This window comes from Rhamphochromis longiceps, linkage group LG9 (assembly GCF_057381845.1).
Source record: "Rhamphochromis longiceps isolate RC_006_pf linkage group LG9, R_longiceps_female_GT1.1, whole genome shotgun sequence".
Classification (NCBI taxonomy): domain Eukaryota; kingdom Metazoa; phylum Chordata; class Actinopteri; order Cichliformes; family Cichlidae; genus Rhamphochromis; species Rhamphochromis longiceps.
This window is the reverse complement of record NC_140565.1, coordinates 37,158,901-37,180,811: the sequence shown is the minus strand read 5'-3', so window position 1 is coordinate 37,180,811 and position 21,911 is coordinate 37,158,901. Positions and strand designations below refer to the sequence as shown.

General features: G+C 42.1%; 1 protein-coding gene across 2 annotated transcripts in view; it reads right to left on the bottom strand.

Annotated features, from left to right (window-relative positions):
* Positions 1–15,826: 15,826 nt before the first annotated feature.
* LOC146662837 (protein NLRC3-like) overlaps positions 15,827–21,911 on the bottom strand; it is a 33,140-nt gene continuing 27,055 nt past the window's right edge. Inside the window, exons 6-11 of one of the 2 annotated variants that reach the window (XM_085417641.1) lie at positions 20,925–21,098; positions 19,453–19,626; positions 19,023–19,194; positions 17,792–17,967; positions 17,539–17,714; positions 15,827–17,403 (exon numbers count right to left, since the gene is read on the bottom strand). In XM_085417641.1, coding sequence (XP_085273767.1) covers positions 17,552–17,714; positions 17,792–17,967; positions 19,023–19,194; positions 19,453–19,626; positions 20,925–21,098 — 859 coding nt within the window. In that variant the 3' untranslated portion in view covers positions 15,827–17,403; positions 17,539–17,551. Of the gene's footprint in view, positions 17,404–17,538; positions 17,715–17,791; positions 17,968–19,000; positions 19,195–19,452; positions 19,627–20,924; positions 21,099–21,911 lie in introns of those variants that run through there. The other variant, XM_085417640.1, reaches the window with a different exon arrangement.

Sequence of the window (21,911 nt, the reverse complement as noted above, 5' to 3'; positions counted from 1 at the left end):
CACTGACATAGCCCCCCTTTACATCAACGGGGAGTGTGGAGAGGGTCCACTTTCTGGTTCCTTGGCATCAATAAAACGTGAAAATAAAAGGCATTGTATTATATTCATTGAGGAATTGGACCACGATGCAGCAGCTACACACAGCACATCTTGATGCATGTCAGGGTTCCTGGGTGTTCACCCAGGGTTTTCAGTTTCATGTTCAGTTTATTCACCTGTTCACATTTCCTGTTTTCATGTTTGCTTCCTGTGTGTTATTAGTTCAGTTATTTTCAGCTTTCTTCTCACCGGTCCCTAATCATCATAATTTGCCAGTGTATTTAAACCGTCGGTTTCTCTCTGTTCAGCGTCGTGTCATTGATGTTGATATTAATGTGGTCTACTTGTGTTCGATTCAGCCAGTCATCCTATGTTCGGTTCACCTGCTCATGATAATAAACACCAGCCTTCACCTACCTGTGAGTCCAGCATTTGCGTCCTCCTTTTCTCACCCACATAGCAACCACTGACCCCGTGTTGTGGACCCAGCGGACTTGGAACATTTTGAGCGGCAGGAGGCAGCGCTCCTTTGCTGGACAAAGGAGCTTAGGGCAAAACAGCAGCTCTTCGTGAGCCCGTCTTCGCAGGGACTCGTCTGGCTCTGGGCGGGCCTCGGGGACGCCGCATTCTTCCGCCTGCTGCCTCTCCTGCATCGGAGCATTCGCCGCGGAGAGTGGGCGTCACTGGCCAATCTTCGGCCGCTCACTCTCTCGCCTCTTCGCTCCTCGCTTGCCCGCCATCCGCTTCACTCCCCAGCCTCTCCGCCATTGCACAGCAACTCTGCCTCCCCCCTCGGCTCAACGGAGGCTCCCGTGCCAGAGGCTCAGCTGTTTACCCCGCCCGCTTCTTCTTCCCAGAGAAAGCGGCGCTGACACCGCCATAAACTGGACTCTGCTGACCAAATCCCCATGGTGAGTGAAGACTGTTTTTCTCCCGCTTTGCTGAACATTAAAAACAATACACTCACCGCCGATCCCTTCGGTGCTTCTCTACTGGACGATGACATAGACTGGGAAAACTGTTTCTGTTCAGCTCCCTCTGAGCTGGGATTTATGAAGAACAATCACTGTACTTCAACACCTCCAAAGACTGTTAAGTTAAAGACTGCGGCAGAAGGGCCAAAACAATTTCCTTTAAATCTGTTATTACGGTTCCTGTGTATGTAAACCCTAGGTCTGCTCATTCCAAGACTGTTTTATCTGAGCCTGCTCTTTCATTGCCCGGTGTTCCTGCTCCAAGGGCAGCTCAGGCCTGGCTTTTCTCCGCACTCGTTTCAGTTCCTCGGGTGGGGAAAGCTGAGGTTCAGCTGGTCCCTACTCGGGCTCCCAGGCTGGCTGAGGCACTGTCAGTACATGCACCCGTACCAGCTCCTCGGGTGGGGACGGAAGCTCCCCAGCCATTGTCGGTGCCTTTTCCAGCTTCCAGGATGAGGGCAGCTGGGACCCAGTCTAACCCCACACCCGTTCTTGTTTCTCGGGTGGGGATGACTGGTGTCCAGCCACCTCCCTTGCCTGTCCCAGCACCCAGGATGAGGGCAGCCAGAATTCAGCCTGACCTCCCTAGAGGCTCAGCTGAGGCTCTCCAGCCGCTGGCCTCACGCTCTGAAGGCTCGGAAGAGCTAGCCTGTCCACCCTCCAGTTCACCATCTTATCCACTCCCTCATCCACCTTTCCACGCCCTAGCATAATCTTTAGTTAGGCTAGCCGACCTAGTTCCAGCTCAAGCACCAGGTTTTCTAGCCCAGGCTGTAGCTTTGTCCCCTTCATTAACCCAGTCTTCAGCTCAGCCATTAGCCTCACCAACCTCTGCTCAGCCATTAGCCTCAGCCACAGTCCAGTCAATTCAGTCACCTGCTGTTCAGCTTCCAGTCCAGTCAGTCCAGTCCCCTGTAGCTCAGTTTCCCGTTCTCGCCTGTGGTTCAGTCTCCTCCTGTCCAGTCTCCTGTAATCCAGTCTGTCACCCAGTCTTTTCCTGTCCAGTCTCCTGTCCTCCAGTCAGTCCAGTCTCTGTCCCAGTCCTGGGTGTTCACCCAGGGTTTTCAGTTTCATGTTCAGTTTATTCACCTGTTCACATTTCCTGTTTTCATGTTTGCTTCCTGTGTGTTATTAGTTCAGTTATGTTCAGCTTTGTTCTCACTGTTCCCTAATCATCATCATTAGCCAGTGTATTTAAACCCTCGGTTTCTCTCTGTTCAGCGTCATGTCATTGATGTTACACGCCTCTCTGCAGCTTCTCTCCTCCTGCTACCCCCCAAAAACCCATCTCCATAGAGACTGTGTCAGCTCCCAAACAGACAAAAAACAAACTAAAAACCAGCAACAAACAACTTAAACATAAACAATTACAAAGAAAGAACAATAAAGTATCCACATCTGAACCAAAGAGTAAAACAGTGAAATATGGATTATTAAATATTAGGTCTCTCTCCTCCAAGTCTCTGTTAGTACATGACTTAATAATTGATCAACAAATTGATTTACTCTGCCTTACAGAAACCTGGTTGCAGCAGGATGATTATGTTAGTTTAAATGAATCAACACCCCCGAGTCATTCTAACTACCAGAAATCTCGAAGAACAGGCAGAGGGGGCGGTGTGGCAGCAATTTTTCACACCAGCCTATTAATTAATGAAAGACCCAGACAGACTTTTAATTCATTTGAAAGCCTGATGCTTAGCCTCGTCCACCCCAGCTGTAAAACTCAGAAACCAGTCTTACTTGTTATCATCTATCGTCCACCTGGGCCTTACACAGAGTTTCTGTCTGATTTCTCAGACTTTATATCTAATTTAGTTCTGAGCTCAGATAAAATAATTATTGTGGGTGATTTTAACATCCATGTAGATGCTAAAAATGACAGCCTCAACATGGCATTTAATCTGTTATTAGACTCAATTGGTTTCTCTCAAAATGTAAAAGAACCCACCCACCACTTTAATCACACTCTAGATCTTGTTTTAACATATGGCATAGAAACTGAACATTTAACAGTGTTTCCTGAAAACCCTCTCCTGTCTGATCATTTCCTGATAACATTTACACTTACAATAATTGATTACACAGCGGTGGAGAGTAGACTTTATCAAAGTAGATGTCTTTCTGAAAGCGCTGTAACTAAGTTTAAGAATATAATCCACCCACTGTTATCATCTTCAATGCCCTGTACCAACACAGAGCAGAGCAGCTATCTGAACGCTACTCCAACAGAGGTCGATTATCTTGTTAATAATTTCACCTCCTCACTACGTACGACTCTGGATACTGTAGCTCCAGTGAAAACTAAGGTCTCTAATCAGAAGTACCTGACTCCGTGGTATAATTCTCAAACACGTACCCTAAAGCAGATGACTCGTAATCTGGAGAGGAAATGGCATGTTACAAATCTACACAGCAAATCCAGCATGTCCATATTAACACTGTCGGATTTGATTTCAACACTATTAAAGTGTCTATATGGGTCCACACCAGAGAGTGTTAATTTAACTCTTTTTGGAGAGTTGGTACGTTAACTCTGATTTAGTGTTAAACACCAAATCTGTCTGGAGTTGATAATTTAACACTTGGTGTTAAGAGTTTATATATTAACTCTCAAAGAGTATTTTAGTTTAACTATGTAAGAGTTATCTTCTAATTCATTCTAAAAAGCGGGAATTTTACTGTTCTGAACTTCTAGAAATTTCTTTTGGAAATAAACATTTACTAAAAAGATGCAATGGTTTTTGAAAAACATTTATTCTGAACTGTGCACCACAATTTCAAAACATTTTCTGAAAGATGTAACAGTGTACATGTTCTCACTTCATTAGAATTTTGTTTATCAAAAGGTCTGACATGGTAAATGCAAATAACAGCATTCTCATCACTTATTTCTTCAATACAATATGCATGTCCTTCATTCATCCCTTTGTGGAACTTCAACGCACTTCTGCTCTCCCCCATATTCCATCTTCACAAGCATATCCTGTGCGGAGATTGAATAAAAATTAGTTGACACTAATTAATGGCACAAATAATCCAGTAAACAATTGCAGCACAGTAAAAAAAAAAAGGAATCCTCTTTGAGCCATTACTTGTGTAAAGTATTTTCCCAAAAGACAAGGACACAGGCAACAGGTAATACTGAACTAAATGTAAAACCTCAACCTTTTTCATTTTTACCTAAACCGTGTGCACAAAACTCTGGAGGGATCTAAATTCTAACGTAGAACCCAGTCAGGACGCCTGCTACTGCTGTTTGCTCGTTTTTTTTTTATGGGCGATCGTTTTCAGGCTTCAAGTAGCACCATTATACCAACATTTCACATTCTAGACATTGTTTTAGGTGTATTTGACCAAACGTTTGACTGAAAATTCACATGCAAGCTTTTTTCAAGGCTGTGGTATTTGCCCGCAAACAATACCTTTCAGCTAGCTAAAACAGAATATTATGCTATCACCGAGCAACATGGCTAATGCCTTTCACACAGCTTTGTCTCAACTCCAAAGAGCCACAGAAGTAAAAGCTCATAATAATAATTAAAACAATCTTTGAAAAATGACTTACCAAGCATGGCAAACAACTCAAATATGTAGAGCAAAATGTTCTGAAACGGCTTCACTTCAGCTTCGATTGGAGCCGTGCTGGGGGCGGAGTCTGTGAATTTACTCTGTTGGTGTCATAGCCCCTCTAGGAGTTCAGAGTTAAGAGGTCAAGAGTTAATGTTTCCATTGTAACACCTCCAGATTTGACAGAGAAACACTCATTTTTAACACTCGATTTTAACTACTATCATTTTACACCTCAGAGTTACATTAAAAGAATGTGACTCTACTTAGAGTAAAATTAACTCTACTTTTGCAAGAAGACTATTAACACCAAAACATTTAACACTTTTGAATTTGCTGTGTAGAGGATCATCATTTAGCCTGGAGAAATAGTTTGCTGCTTTATAAGAAAGCCCTCCGCAAAGCCAGAACATCTTACTATTCATCACTGATTGAAGAAAATAAGAACAACCCCAGGTTTCTCTTGAGCACTGTAGCCAGGCTGACAAAAAGTCAGAGCTCTTTTGAGCCAACCATCCCTTTAACGTTAACTAGTAATGACTTCATGAACTTCTTCACAAATAAAATTTTTATCATTAGAGAAAAAAATTACCAGTAATCATCCCACAGATGTAATATTATCTACAGCTACTCTTAGTACCATCGATGTTAAGTTAGACTCTTTTTCTCCAATTGATCTTTCTGAGTTAGCTTCAATAATTACTTCCTCCAAACCATCAACGTGTCTTTTAGACCCCATTCCTACAAAACTGCTCAAAGAAGTCCTGCCATTAATTAATTCTTCGATCTTAAATATGATCAACCTATCTCTAATGATCGGCTATGTACCACAGGCCTTCAAGCTAGCTGTAGTTAAACCTTTACTCAAAAAGCCATGTCTAGACCCAGCAGTCTTAGCTAATTATAGGCCAATCTCCAACCTTCCTTTCATATCAAAAATCCTTGAAAGAGTAGTTGTCAAACAGCTAACAGATCATCTGCAGAGGAATGGTTTATTTGAAGAGTGTCAGTCAGGTTTCAGAGCTCATCACAGCACAGAAACAGCTTTAGTGAAGGTTACAAATGATCTTCTTATGGCCTCTGACAGTGGACTCATCTCTGTGCTTGTCCTGCTAGACCTTAGTGCAGCATTCGATACTGTCGACCATAATATCCTATTAGAGCGATTAGAACATGCTGTAGGTATTACAGTTACTGCACTGCAGTGGTTTGTATCATATCTATCTAATAGACTCCAATTTGTTCATGTAAATGGAGAATACGCAAAACAAAACTAGAATTAAATGAGATAATTGATAAAAAAACTAAATTCTTAGTACAAAGACTACGCCTACAAAATTACAAACATGGTAATAAATCCGGTCAATTTCTAGCAAACCAGCTAAAAATAAATAAAGAAAAAACAACTATATGTGCTGTTCAAGATTCATCTGGGAACACATTATATGAACCGATACAAATAAACAACATTTTCAGGGATTTCTATAAAACGTTGTATTCACCACAAATAAACCCATCTAAAAAAGAAATTGATCAGTTTTTGGACAACATAACTCTTCCAAAATTATTGGACACTCAAGCAATGGCACTGGATTCACCACTGACACCAGGTGAACTCCAGGAAGCCCTGATAAGTATGCACAATAATAAGGCTCCAAGTCCAGATGGCTTTCCTGCAGAATTCTACAAAGAATTCTGGTCGATTCTAGCACCAGTTTTCTACAGAACGTTGTTGGAAATTAAAGAAAAGGGCAGACTTCCATCAAATATGAATTCTGCAAACATTAATCTCCTGCTAAAACCAGGCAAAGACCCTGTATATCCCTCAAGCTATCGTCCAATATCCCTTATAAATGTAGACCTTAAAATAATCTGCAAAGCTCTCTCAAAGAGACTGGAGAAAATAACCCCCCTCTTAATTCATCCTATGAAACTGGTTTCATAAAAGGTAGGCACTCATCAACAAATACACGTAGATTACTTAATTTGATAGACTACTCATACAGTAAAAACCTAGAAACTACAATATTCTCTTTAGACGCAGAAAAAGCATTTGACAGAGTTAACTGGAAATTTCTATTTGCAACTTTACACAAATTTGGTTTTGGATCCTCTTTCATAAACTGGTTAAAAATATTATATAATTCCCCAACAGCTTGTGTTAGAACAAATGACCAGACATCCTCCAGCTTCTGTCTCTTGAGGGGCACCAGGCAGGGATGCCCACTCTCCCCTTCACTATTTGCAATTTTTATTGAACCACTAGCAGCAGCAATTAGACAGAATTCAGTAATTAAGGGCATAAAATGCAAGAACGTGGAACATAAAATCAGCCTTTGTGCGGATGATGTGTTACTCTTTCTCCAAAATTCACAAACCAATATCTCTGGGGTGATTGAATTGATAAACTCTTTTGCAAGAATATCAGATTACTCAATTAACTGGTCAAAATCTACAGTCCTACCGATTAATTGCTCCTTCCATAATTCCTCTTCTACACCACTGCAATCGGGAAATATAAAATATTTAGGTATTAATGTTTCTCCCAAGCTTGCAGATCTAACAAAATTAAACCATATCCCACTTTTAAAGAAGGTAGAAGATGATCTGGCTAGATGGAAATGTCTACCCATATTACTCATGGGAAGGGTTGCCGCTATAAAAATGATGGTCTTACCAAAAATAAATTATTTATTCTCAATGATCCCAACTAAACCGCCACAAGATTGGTTCAGATCTCTAGATTCATGTATGTCCAAATTCCTTTGGAAAAATAAACCCCCACGTATAAGCTTAAAAACACTACAAAAGACCAAGGATAAAGGAGGACTAGAACTGCCTAACTTTCAGCACTACTTCTTAGCCAACAGGCTTCAGTTTATCTCAGGATGGCTAAAACACACCCTCTTAGATGAACCTTGGCTAGATGTAGAACAAGCACTCTGCAATAATCTAGAGATCTCAGACCTACCATTTATCAGCTCAAACATCCAACGACATGAATGCTTTAAAAGCATCAACATCAGCTCTTCTCTGACAGCATGGTGGGAGTTTCTAAAATTGACGGTGTCTTCATTAATCCCATGCAAACGTACACCTATCTGGAACAACCCTGACATATTACAAAACAATAATATGATAAACTTTTCAGATTGGAGTGGTAAAGGAATCAAATATTTAGAACATATACTAGAAGGAACAGAATTTATTTCATTTGACAGACTAGTTACACAATATGGGATCAACAAGAAAAGATTTTTAGAATATCAACAAATTAAATCCATAGTAAAAAAGAAATTTAAACCGGGTCAAGTTGAACTACAAACACCACCAAGTGTGGTTCAATTTCTTACTCTTAAACCCCCCAAATTACTATCCAAAATATACAGAATGCTTTCTAAAACAGATGAATCAATATCACTTCCTATTGCAAAATGGGAAGCGGATTTATCAGTTAACTTAGACCTAAACTTCTGGTCTCAGATTTGCTTAAAAACCTTTCATCTAATTAGAAATCCCAGTCTTCAATTAATTCAATACAAAATATTACATAGAGTGCACTATACAGGTCATCGGATGGTCAAGATGGGCTTTACGTCTACCAACAACTGCTCACACTGCCAAACCAATTTACCGGACAATTATATCCACGCTCTTTGGTTCTGTCCACCAGTTCAGAAGTTTTGGCATGAGATATGTGAAGACTTATCGAAGTGTCTGAAATGTAACATTCCAACTTCCCCCTTAGTGTGTTTGTTGGGCAGCTTAGATAATGTCACTTCAGAAAAGAATATAGCCCATATGGTTTTCACTGCCCTATGCATAGCCAAGAAAACAGTCCTCATGAACTGGAAAAATAAAAATAATCTTAATTCTAACCAATATAGAAATTATCTATTAGATTACATTAGTCTTGATACAGCCTCTGCCACCACATCAGATCAATTGCTCTGGGCTCCTTTGATCAGCTCCATCACCTAGTGGGGGTGGGGGGTCATAGTTTGGTCCCGCCTTCACTGTTGTGATTGGTGTGGGGGTAGGGACAGGCTTAGGGCGTCGGGGGGTTCCCCGGAGGCATCTTCCTTGGGGGGCTCAACCCGGGGTAGCGTTCATGTCCGGTTAGGAGCTCTGTTGGCTCTCAGGTGACTGTTTCCTCACGGCTGCGTGCAGCGGGGCTAGGGGAGGGTCTGTGCTGACGGACGTGGGTTACTGACCTGGTAGCCTGGCTGCCCCTGGGTGGGTCCGGGATGGGCGTGAGGTTCTGGGGGCGCTCCGTCTCTGGGCTGGGACCCGGACCGGGCCTCGGGGGCTTGGGTCCTGGTTGGTGTGTTGCCGGGGTTGTGGGCGGGTGGGTGCATGGGGGCCCAGCCCTGGAGCAGGGTGCCGCCTCAATTTTATCCCACAACTTAGACATTCACATTACTCACACTCTCATTACACATACATATAGGATCTTGGGGGTGGGCACGATACACGGAGTCCAAAGTACCATCAGGGTGTACACCCCACCCCTGGCATCGTTGCCCACCTCTCAATTTTGAATACACGTAGACATTGAGGGCTAGCAGGAGGGACCATGCGCTTACCTGCTGCTCTCTGGCAGGTAGCTCCAAGCCCTCCTGGGTTTTAAATGCACCTTAAAACACACATGCATCAACACTACAATGAGCGGCTGGAGGGAGGTTTGGAGTCTTCTCTCACCCCCATTCTCTGCGACCTGCTGGAGCAGGGGGGTTAGGAGGAGGAGTTGGCCGTCCGACTGCGGTCTGGAGTGTGGAGCCTTCCTGCTGCTGCGGAGTCGGGGCGGTCTGCCTCCCCCCACCGCAGGGAAAAGGGAAACACCACCTGGGTCTGGGTGCAGTTCCCCCCTCCAGGGGCGGGGGCACCTAGACCCGGTTTGTAGAGTACGCTTGGGGAGTGTGATCGTGTGTACAACGTCTCTTTATGTCTGTCTCCACATTGGTTGAGTGTGGAGTAAGTGCATATGAGAGCATGAGGGTGGGAATGGATGTTTGTATCTGTGTGTGCCTGTATGTCTGTGTCTATATGTCAGGTTGGGTGTCAGGCGCCACCTCTCTGGGGACATCTCAGGACCTCCAAGGTTTGGAGGCCTATCTCCCCCTACCACCACTTCCCCTGCCAGTGGTGGACTCCCTCAGACATCGGTGCGTTGGTGGTTCTTTGTGTCTGGGGATGGGCGTCCAGGTACACACCGGCTCACTCCTTGGCGGCCGCTTATCGGGGCCTGGAGCCTGGGGCTCGCTCAGGCCACTTCGGAGGTGGGGTGCCCCTGGCCTCTCGGCCTGGGGCTCGGTCACTCAGGCGCAGCTGGCTGCCGGCGGAGCTCACGGGCGCGTCACTGCAACTCCCCCTGGCTTCTGCTCCGCGGCTGCTGAGTGAGCCCTCATCTGGGACTCTCCTCAGCTCTTTCCGGGACAGTGGCGCGGCTGCCCCTCTGTTGGTCTTCCTTGGTCTCTTGTGTTCTGGGGGCCTCTGGATGTCTGGAGTTTTGATCTCCTCCACACCTGCTTCATGCCCTGGAGGACGGGGCTGTGGCCCCCCCACACCCTCTAGCAGATTATTACATGAAGGAACCTTTTAAAAAACAAAAAACAAGCGCGTCCATGCTCACAGGTGTACACACGGGTGATCACACCCACAAACTACACCCTTTTTGGCTCCTACCTCAAAGCACACTATGTTCTGTTGATCTTATGTGCTGCACAATAATGTTTAACATTTAGTATTTACTGTCATATTCCCATATATCATTGTGATGTTGTTTATTCTATTACTCTTGTTCTCTTCTGCTTGCTTTCTTTTTTCTTTCTCAGCAGGTGACCCAGGTGATTGATATATGCATTTTTTTTTCTCTGCCCGTTCTGTTGGTTTTTGTCTTTTGCCCTTCTCCCCCGTCCCTCTTCTCAGCTGTTTCTCTTTCCCTCTTTCTTTCTCCCCTTCTTTCCCCCAGTCAAGTCTGTCCCGTATTCAGTAAGTGAAAATAAAATAAACAATAAAAGGTCAATCAAATGGACCATTACGGCAAGGCTGGGATGGTCAGTTTGGTAAAGTAAATCCGTTGGGCATCTTTCTTTGCCTTTAGACAACAATTCTGAGGGCAAAAGAGCCAAACGGGACAGGCAAAAAAAATAAATTAAAAAAATTAAAAAAATAAGAACAACCCCAGGTTTCTCTTGAGCACTGTAGCCAGGCTGACAAAAAGTCAGAGCTCTTTTGAGCCAACAATCCCTTTAACGTTAACTAGTAATGACTTCATGAACTTCTTCACAAATAAAATTTTTATCATTAGAGAAAAAATTACCAATAATCATCCCACAGATGTAATATTATCTACAGCTACTCTTAGTACCATCGATGTTAAGTTAGACTCTTTTTCTCCAATTGATCTTTCTGAGTTAGCTTCAATAATTACTTCCTCCAAACCATCAACGTGTCTTTTAGACCCCATTCCTACAAAACTGCTCAAAGAAGTCCTGCCATTAATTAATTCTTCAATCTTAAATATGATCAACCTATCTCTAATGATCGGCTATGTACCACAGGCCTTCAAGCTAGCTGTAGTTAAACCTTTACTCAAAAAGCCATCTCTAGACCCAGCAGACCCACAGCTAACAGATCATCTGCAGAGGAATGGTTTATTTGAAGAGTGTCAGTCAGGTTTCAGAGCTCATCACAGCACAGAAACAGCTTTAGTGAAGGTTACAAATGATCTTCTTATGGCCTCTGACAGTGGACTCATCTCTGTGCTTGTCCTGCTAGACCTCAGTGCAGCGTTCAATACTGTCGACCATAATATCCTATTAGAGCGATTAGAACATGCTGTAGGTGTTACAGTTACTGCACTGCAGTGGTTTGTATCATATCTATCTAATAGACTCCAATTTGTTCATGTAAATGGAGAGTCCTCTTCACACACTGAGGTTAATTATGGAGTTCCACAAGGTTCAGTGCTAGGACCAATTCTGTTTACATTATACATGCTTCCCTTAGGCAGCATCATTAGAAGACATAGCATACATTTTCACTGCTATGCAGATGACACCCAGCTCTATCTGTCCATGAAGCCAGATAACACACACCAATGAGTTAAACTGCAGGAATGTCTTAAAGACATAAAGACCTGGATGGCCGCTAACTTTCTGCTTCTTAATTCAGATAAAACTGAGGTTATTGTACTCGGCCCTGAAAAGCCTAGAAATATGGTATCTAACCAGATTCTTACTCTGGATGGCATTACCTTGGCCTCCAGTAACGCTGTGAGGAACCTTGGAGTCATTTTTGACCAGGACATGTCCTTCAATGCACATATTAAACAAATATGTAAGACTGCGTTCTTCCATTTGCGCAACATCTCTAAAGTTAGAAATATCCTGTCTCAGAGTGACGCTGGAAAAATAGTTCATGCATTTATTACTTCCAGGCTGGACTACTGTAATTCATTATTATCAGGATGTCCAAAAAACTCACTGAAAAGCCTTCAGCTAATCCAAAATGCTGCAGCAAGAGTCCTGACAGGGACTAGAAAGAGAGAGCATATTTCTCCTGTTTTGGCTTCCCATCATTGGCTTCCTGTTAAATCCAGAATTGAATTCAAAATCCTGCTCCTCACATACAAGGTCTTAAATAATCAGGCCCCATCTTATCTTAATGACCTTGTAGTACCATATCACCCTATTAGAGCACTTCGCTCTCGCTCTGCAGGCCTACTTGTTGTTCCTAGAGTATTTAAAAGTAGAATGGGAGGGAGAGCCTTCAGTTTTCAGGCCCCTCTTCTGTGGAACCAGCTTCCAGTTTGGATTCAGGAGACAGACACTATCTCTACTTTTAAGATTAGGCTTAAAACTTTCCTTTTTGCTAAAGCATATAGTTAGGGCTGGACCAGGTGACCCTGAATCCTCCCTTAGTTATGCTGCAATAGACTTAGGCTGCCGGGGGATTCCCATGATGCATTGAGTTTTTCCTTTCCAGTCACCTTTCTCACTCACTATGTATTAACAGACCTCTCTGCATTGAATCATATCTGTTATTAACCTCTGTCTCTCTTCCACAGCATGTCTTTTATCCTGTCTTCCTTCTCTCACCCCAACCGGTCGCAGCAGATGGCCGCCCCTCCCTGAGCCTGGTTCTGCCGGAGGTTTCTTCCTGTTAAAAGGGAGTTTTTCCTTCCCACTGTTGCCAAAGTGCTTGCTCATAGGCAGTGTTGGGGAGTAACGGAATACATGTACCGCCGTTACGTATTTAGAATACAAAATATGAGTAACTGTATTCCGTTACAGTTACCGTTTAAAAAGGTGGTATTCAGAATACAGTTACTTTGTTGAAATAAATGGATTACACTGCGGTACTTTCCTGTTTCATATTGTCGCGGGTCAGGACTGTTTGGGTTTTGTTTGACAGCTACGTTCTTTTGTTCCAGGCGGCAGCGTTACGGTTGCCATGGTTACAGGGCGACGCTCTCTCTCTCTGCGACTGTGTGTTTCCTGGGTGAGAGAGCGCCTTTTCGTTGTTGTTGTTGTTGTGCTAAGCTAACAGGCAGAATGCTACAAGCATAGCTCTAAAGAATGTAGCATCATGTTCAGTGTAGTCTGTGCTGCTGGGAGAATGGACTGCCATACACGTTATGTGTCTGTGAGCGCTAGGAGGGAGAAAAAGGGGAGTGGAAAGGAACGAGCAGTCATCGAGCAAAAACGGGAGCTGGAAGCATGTAAATATAATAATAACCACTGCAGCCAAGAAGAGTGCCTGACGAGCCCAGTTGTAAGTAAGCTATTAAGACTCGACTGTACACTGTGTTCGTGTTTTCCTCCGAAAACAACAAGTTCCGTTGGAGCAGCCTTTCAACGCCTCTCTCTGTCTGTCGCAAGAAAAGTTGACCCACACAACAAAGTAAAGCTATTTTTCGGCTACCAGCCGACAGGGACCCCGCCGTATTATGCTGGGCTTACACTGTGCGATTTTTTCAGTCGCGCGATTCAGCTCCTGCTCAAACTGTACGATTGACTCGCAGGGGTTAGAAGTTCATAGGTCACGATGCAGGGTCTCACACTATACGGCCTGATGCTCTGATGCGACCTGAGTGCTCACACTGTGCGTCCATAAAATGAAGGTTATAACAGAAATTCTGTCGCTCGCTCTCCCTCTCCGTCTTTCACTCACACAGACACACCACCACCATCAACTTTGCTAAATTGCTAATGAAAAACATTGGTCAGGCAGCTGTGATTGAGCAGCAGTGTCGATCCAACTATTTTCACGGTTGTTGTGGTCGTGATAATTTTGTGAGGCCACATCGAAAGGGCTCGGATGGTTCTACAGGTTGTGCCTCCATCGCTTGTGTCCAGATCACACGCTGCACTGCCGTGCTACGCCGTCTTTTTCGCTGACATTTGTGTTTGCGCGTGCGCAGTGTGGCAAACTGCGGTGACACCCTCACGACCAAGCGATTGATGATCGGGAGCTGGTCGTGAGGTGTCAATCGCTTCTCGTTACCCCACGTATACTACACGATGCACGACGCACGATGAAGGCCAAAATCGGGCCGATCGCCAAAACGATCGCACGACTCAAAAATCGGCTCAAAATGGGCCAAAAATCGCACAGTGTGAGCCCAGCATTAGTCAGAGGTCCCTTTACTACAGTTCGGAGTCGCGGACCTTCAGTAATAGTAATAAATCACACAGCAACAGTACATTCACGTTGTTGTAAAAAGCATGATAATATTGTAGCGGGTCAGGGCTGTTCGGGGTTCTGCTTGTACAGTTATGTTTTGTGTATGTTGCCATGGTGACGGGTGACGCCCTCTCGCTGCGACGGTGTGTCCTTCCGGGGTCAGAGGGCGCCCTATGTGTGTTGTGGTTGCCGCGCTGAGCAGTTAGCTAGTGGCAGTGTGTTCTTCTGCAAATGTAATAAACGGCTGTGCTCCCTGGCTAGCTCACGGGAAGCAAGACCAAACGATACCTCCGTCTCCTCCTTGTCTGAACTCGCCACAATATATTAAGTAATCCAAAGTATTCAGAATACGTTACTGTCATTGAGTAACGTAACGGAATAGGTTACAGAATACATTTTGGGGCATGTATTCTGTATTCTGTAATGGAATACATTTTAAAAGTAACCTTCCCAACACTGCTCATAGGGGGTCATATGATTGTTGGGTTTTTCTCTGTATCTATGAAGCACCTTGAGGCAACTTATGTTGTGATTTGGCGCTATATAAATAAAATTGAATTGAATTGAATTGATGTTGATGTTAATGTGGTCTACTCTGTACTTGTGTTCGGTTCAGCCAGTCATTTCAGTTCAGCCAGTCATCCTATGTTCGGTTCAGCTGCTCGTGATAATAAACACCAGCCTTCACCTACCTGTGAGTCCAGCGTTTGGGTCCTCCTTTCCTCACCCACACAGTACCCACTGACAATTCATCCTCAAGCATCCAGGTAAGTAAATCTCCAAAGGTTGATTCTGCTTATCTGGATGTAGCGTTTTCAGTGGGAGAAACATTTTGTCACTCATCCAAGTGACCTCTTCAGTCTCAGCTGACTGCAAGCTTAACCAATCTTATAAACAGTACATTTGCATAATGACTGAAACCAGCCCAGTGAAGGAACAATGGGCTGGGAGGTCAGTTCCTTCATCAGAATTATGCAAATTCTCATGAGAGCAACAGGACCACTCTCAGCATCGACCAGGTGTGTTTGCTTTTGGAACTGTGTCTTCATTCCACCTACTTCACATACAAGGGTCAGTACTACAGGCAGAAACATGGGTGTGCCATGGGCTCCCTAGTTTCACCCATTGTGGCCAATTTGTACATGGAAGAAGTGGGAAAGAGGGCTTTGTTATCCTACCCTGAAACAACACCAAGCCATTGGTTCAGGCATGTGGATGACACCTGGGTGCATTTTTAAATACATATTTGGCCTTGTATGATAAACATTGTCCATTGGTATCATTTAAGTATAAGAAAAAGAATAAGAATATGAAACCTTGGATAACTAAGGGTCTTGCAAATGCATGTAAAAAGAAAAATAATTTATATAGGAATTATATAACACAGAGAACTAAGAATGCGGAAATGAAATATAAAGTTTATAAAAATAAGTTGGTATTAATATTGAGGAAAGCCAAGAAAGACTACTATAATAAACTTTTTCAGGAAAACAAGAATAATATTAAGGGCATTTGGAATATTTTTAAGGAGGTATTGGGTAACAAGAACACACCCTTAGATCGGCCTAATTATTTTATTAAGAATAATCAAGTTGTCGAAGACAAGACTGAAGTAGTAAATGAATTCAATTCCTTTTTTCTAAATGTTGGACCTAAAGGTCGTTCTACAAAGTATTGACTCAGGGGGCTGAATAATTACGCACACCCCACTTTGTAGTTATTTATTTATAAAAAAATGTTTGGAATCATGTATGATTTTCATTCCACTTCTCACCTGTACACCACTTTGTATTGGTCTTTCACATTGAATTCCAATAAAATTGATTCATCTTTGTGGCTGTAATGTGACAAAATGTGGAAAAGTTCAAGGTGGCCGAATACTTTTAACATCCATGTAGATGCTAAAAATGACACATTCCAGATCTTGTTTTAACATATGGCATAGAAAATGAACATTTAAGAATTTTTCTTGAAAACCCTCTCTTGTCTAGTAATTTCCAGATAACATTTAAATTGCCTTGGTAAATCATGCACTTGATGGTGACCTGTGTAATCGGCTTGAAGTTGTTCTGCATTGTTGTTAACAACATTACCACTGAATTCCTGATGAAAGCTCTTAGGGTCCTGTTGATGTTGTATAGTTCTACGCATTCCACTATCGATCTGCATGGTGTTGAGTTTTCCACTCTGGTGTTTCTGCTAATTTCTATCTCTGCCTTTATTGAGCCATATGCCTGTTCATCTTAGCCACTATGATGCCCGACAGGAGCTTCCATGTGGTACTGAAAATCTGAGGCAGGTTATTGGCTGGTAGTTGGATTGGACAGATCCCTTCTGAGGACCCTTGGGGATCAGGACTGCCCACTGTTCGATTAGCTTTTATGGTTGCGTTTAACCATTAGCAGCTACTCTGTGTTGGATGTCTACAACTGTGATGTTACTGGATCCTGTTCAGGGACCTTGCTGTAATCTTCTCCCAGCTCTGCTAGCCACAGGTTGCATCCTTCTCCCATTAGGTCTTCCAGTATTGTTCTGTCTCCAGCCTTGGTGGGGCTTTTCTCATATTGTTCATCTGACACTGAGAGTACACCTTGGATGGTTCAGTGGAGAACATCTTGTTTGTTATAATGGCTTCTATCTCTCTGGTTTACCATTTCAAGTGAATGAGTCTTTGCTTGGCAGTTTCTAAGGCCTCAGGTATTGGCAGCTTGCTGTACCTAGCATTCCTTTTTACATCACATCTTTGTGCAGCTCTGATAGTTGGCTAACTGCCCTCCATGCTACATTGATCTTGGCCTCTAGTTTCATTCTCCATTAAAAGTACTGCTTTTTATCTTGTAGCCAAGCATAGTAGTGATCCCTGCCAACAAGGTGTAGGGTGTAGTTGGTCACGGTAGGGATTTCCCATAATGGTGCATTCACATCTTCTTATAGACCTTACGACTGTAGTTCACTGAATCAAATGAAAGCCTTTATATAAATTTAAATAAAGACATCAAATGACTATCTAAGGGAAGGAAGACAAAATAAAATAATAAGTAATTCTAGGATGTTTGAATATGAACTCAGGGTGGTGATAGGCAGCTTAATGAAGGATGTCTCCTCCTCCATACTCCAGGTTCATGTAAACCTGCATGGATCAAAACAACAAATTACTTTTGGGTCAACTCAGAAATTATTCAAAATAAACATTTGACAAACGACTTTCTGTTGGTGGCTAGTTTTGAAATCTGTCCAAAATAGGCAAGTCTATTACTTTACTGACCTGACCAGAGTCTTTAATGAAGTGCCTTCAGAGACCAAAACATCAGCTTCAGTTCTTCATCAGTTTTCTTTAACTTGTTCAAACTCAGGTCAAGCACTCTTAGGGGACATTGGGTCGAGTTAAGAGCTAAGGACAGATAATCGCAGCCTTTATCTGTAATCTGACAGTCCTTTATCCTGTAGAAGGAAAGATTTTTATTTAACAGTGACTGCTGTTTTTTATAGTCTCCACATAGGGAAAATAGATATTATACCTTAGAGTCTTAAGTCTAAAGTTTTGAGTCGACAATCCAATCGACAGAAGCTTTACTCCTGAATCTTGTAGTTTGTTGTGACTCAGGTCTAGCTCTCTCAGATAGGTGGGATTCGACTTTAGAGCTGAAGCCAAAGAAGCACAGCCATTTTCCATAATCAGACAGTCCTTCAGCCGATGGAAATATAAAAAAAAAAAATACAATAAAGCGCAGTTCACCTTTCATGCCCTCACTCTTTCGCGGATTTTTTGTGCATTTTTGCATACTTTTTTTTTTTAAACAGCGCATTGTGTTCTGCGACGTGATAGGCTATAGATCACTGTCAATCAATCTCATTCCGCGTCTCCTGTACAATACAGAATGCGTTATGCTTGTCAAAGTTACATAAATCTTTGATCGCTACTGAAGTACCGTACTATATATTTGTAGGTTTTCTCTCCAACAAACACAACAATGTCGACGAAACATTTTGCACCATCAAAGGCACCTGTGGTAGCACCCAAAAGGCAGAGGAAGATGATAACCATCGAACAAAAAGTAGGACTTCTGGAAATGTTAAGGGAAGGTAGAAGTTACCGTATTTTTCAGACTATAAGGCACACTGGAGTATAAGACGAAACAAAAACAGTCAGAGAAGTCAAACTTTACTCAATTCATTCTTCTTGCTTCCTCTACTTCCCTACCATTGATTCATTAATATTGAATTCTCTCTCAGCTACACTCTTCCCATGTTCTGGAAATGAAAACAGGGATTGAGCTTTTGTTTAATTCTATAATACTGGACCTATTCTTCTACGAAGGTTTGAACTTTGAGAATGTTTAAACAAGAGAGAAAAGTGTGAAAATGGTCATGCCTGTCTGAGAAATGTGTAGGGATTTTACAGCATTACAGCATCTATAATAATTGTAAGAAATAAAGCTGACTACTTTGCAGGCTATTTTTAGAATGTAACTCCCGGGATAAATGAGGGACCATTGTAATGGATTGCGCAGCAGTAAGTGATATATATATATATATATATATATATATATATATATATATATATATATATATATATATATATATATATATGTGTGTGTGTGTGTGTGTGTGTGTGTGTGTGTGTGTGTGAGTGTGTGTGTGTGTGTGTATATGTGTGTGTGTATGTATGTATATATATGTATATATATATGCAAAATAATTATTCCTGGGTTTCAGACTCTGCAAAAGGAGAAATTTGATTTTTTACCTTAAAGTCATCAGGCTACAATTTCGATTCTCCAGCCCAGCAGACAGAAGTTTTACTCCTGAGTCATGCAATTTGTTGTGGCTCAAGTCTAGCTCTGTCAGACAGGAAGAGACTGACTTCAGAACTGAGCCCAGAAATGTACAGCAGCTTCCTGGTAGTTCACAGTGAGTAAGTCTGAAATTACAGTACATTTATTTACAATTCAGTCACAAAATTTTGCTCGTCATGTAATGTTACTGGCAGTAGTCCTGACTTTTTTAATTGTCTGGTGAGTCTGAGAATAGACAAGTCACTGCAGAACAATTTGAAGAATTATTATTAATTCTTTACATTTAGAATTATTGAATAAAGGTTACTATAAAGGAGACCTTTATAGTAAACCTAGATTACTTTGGATGAGATTATAGATATGTGACACTGTCAAACACAGACCTCAAGGTTTCCAGTCTACATTTTGGACTTTCTAGTCCAGCTGAAAGCTGCTCCACTCCTGATTCCTGTAGCTCGTTTTGACTCAGGTCCAACTCTTTCAGATAGCACAAATTGTACTTCAGAGCTGAACCTAAATGAACACAGCTGATCTCTGACAAACTGCAGGACCTTAGTCTGAGTTTATAAAAGAAAAAAAAGGAAAAAATATCAAAAACACAACAACAAATTTTTCTAAGTAAATATTTTTCAAAAAGGTTCTTTTGACATGAAATCTCACCAGATATCGATAACAACGCATCCAATTCACACATGAAAAGATACCAAAACTGAAAATCTTAGAAATATGGTATCTAACTAGAGTCTTACTCTGGATGGCATTACCTGTGCCTCCAGTAATGCTATGAGGAACCTTGGATTCATTTTTGACCAGGATATGTCCTTCAACGCACATACTAAACAAATATTTAGGACTGCTTTCTTAACAGGCCCCTTATTTTATCTTAATGACCTTATATTACCATATCAACCTATTAGAGCACTCCGCTCTCACACTGCAGGCTTACTTGTTGTTCATAGAGTATTTAAAAGTAGAATGGGAGGCAGAGCCTTCAGTTTTCAGGCCCCTCTTCTGTGGAACCAGCTTCCAGTTTGGATTCAGGAGACAGACACTATCTCTACTTTTAAGATTAGGCTTCAAAATTTCCTTTGTTTTCCTTTTGCTAAAGCATATAGTTAGAGCTGGATCAGGTGACCCTGAATCCTCCATTAGTTATGCTGCAATAGGTGTAGGCTGTTGGAGGATTTCCATGCTGCACTGGGTGTTTCTTCTGGACTCACCCTTCTCTCTCCCAATATGTGTTAATAGACCTATCGGCATTGAATAATTAGTTTTTATAAATTTCTGTCTCTCTTCCACAGCATGTCTGTAAAGTCTTTCTTCCCTTTCCCCAACCAGTTGCAGAAGATGATTCTTTTGCTGTTGAAAGGGACTTTTTCGTTTATACTGTCACCAACGTGTTTGTTTAGGGGGTTATATGATCGTTGGGGTTTTTTCCCCTCTGCATGTATTATTGTAGCTTCTAGCTTACAATATAAAACTCTTGTTTTGATTTGGTGCTGTGTAAATAAAAGTGCATTGAATTGAATTGCATGTGTTTATTATTATTTGTTTGTTTATTTATTTATGTTAAGGTTAAATCTTGCTTTTTTCCGCCTTTCTTCTTGTTTGATGCTTTTGGGCAATTTGAAGAAACTGTGAATAATACTTTACATTTTAAAGCCAGCCAGCTATTGTCAACTAATACATTCATATGATAGAGTCTTCCAAAAAGACACAAACTTTTGCCAGCATGTGCATCAAATTCCAGGCTTTTGGTTTTGGGTATACAGTACCTCTTAGTTACCATTTTAGAAATCAAATAAAATTATTTCATGCATATCATTAAAAAAAATATCTAAATATTGTTTCAGACCTCAAAGTCTCTAGTCTCCAGTCAGGACTCTGTAATCCAGCAGAAAGTCCTGCCACTCCTACATCATGCAGGTTGTTTCTGCTCAGGTCCAGTTCTCTCAGGTGGGAGGGGTTAGACTTCAGCGCTGAGACCAGAGAATCACAACTGATCTCTGTTAGTCCACAGTTAGCAAGTCTGTTGTTACAGAATAATACCAAGCAGAAAAGGTTAACATTATTATCATGTAAAATTACTCAAATATGCTTCACTGATCAGTAATAGAAGTTGATCTATATATTGTAACAAATGTACAACAAATAAATTGAGGACTTTTTTTGTATATTTGCCTGCACAATTTCAAGAAGAATACTACTCACAGCACAAAAAGTAATGTACTTTCAAACCAAAACTAGAAACTATTAAAAGTAATTTGAAGTGCATCCAGAAAATATTCACAGGGCTTTACTTTTTCCAGCAGTGCAGTCGGTTTTGGGGGAATTGCCAGGAGAGGATGGTAGACAGCTGGTAACCTTGGTTTAATCATGCCTGCCCTATTTAAGCAGTACGTCGGGACTCAAATGAGTGGAGAGTTGGAGGAGAGAACCAGCAGCAGCAATGACAGCAACAATGTGCTGGTGGTGGCAACATCACCTGGCAGCCACCCACACAGTGGTTGCTGCGGCTGTTGCCCTTGCCGGTGGGAGTGGGCCCAGGTAGCAGCTCTCAGCTTCCCTGTGACACTGAGGATATCCTTTGAGTAAGTGTACTGAGCAAGGATGATCAAGGGAGGTCAAGAGCTAGTAACCATTGTTCAATCATGCCTTCCCTGTTTAAGCAGCACGCCAAGACTCAGAAGTAGAGTGTGGGAGGAGACGAGCAGCAGCAGCAATGACAGCAACAACAACGTGCCGGTTGTGGAAACATCATGTTTTCGACATTTCTGTGGTTTTTCTGCAGCAATGGCTACATTGCTGCTGGATTATAATCAATTAACCTATCCCCACAAGC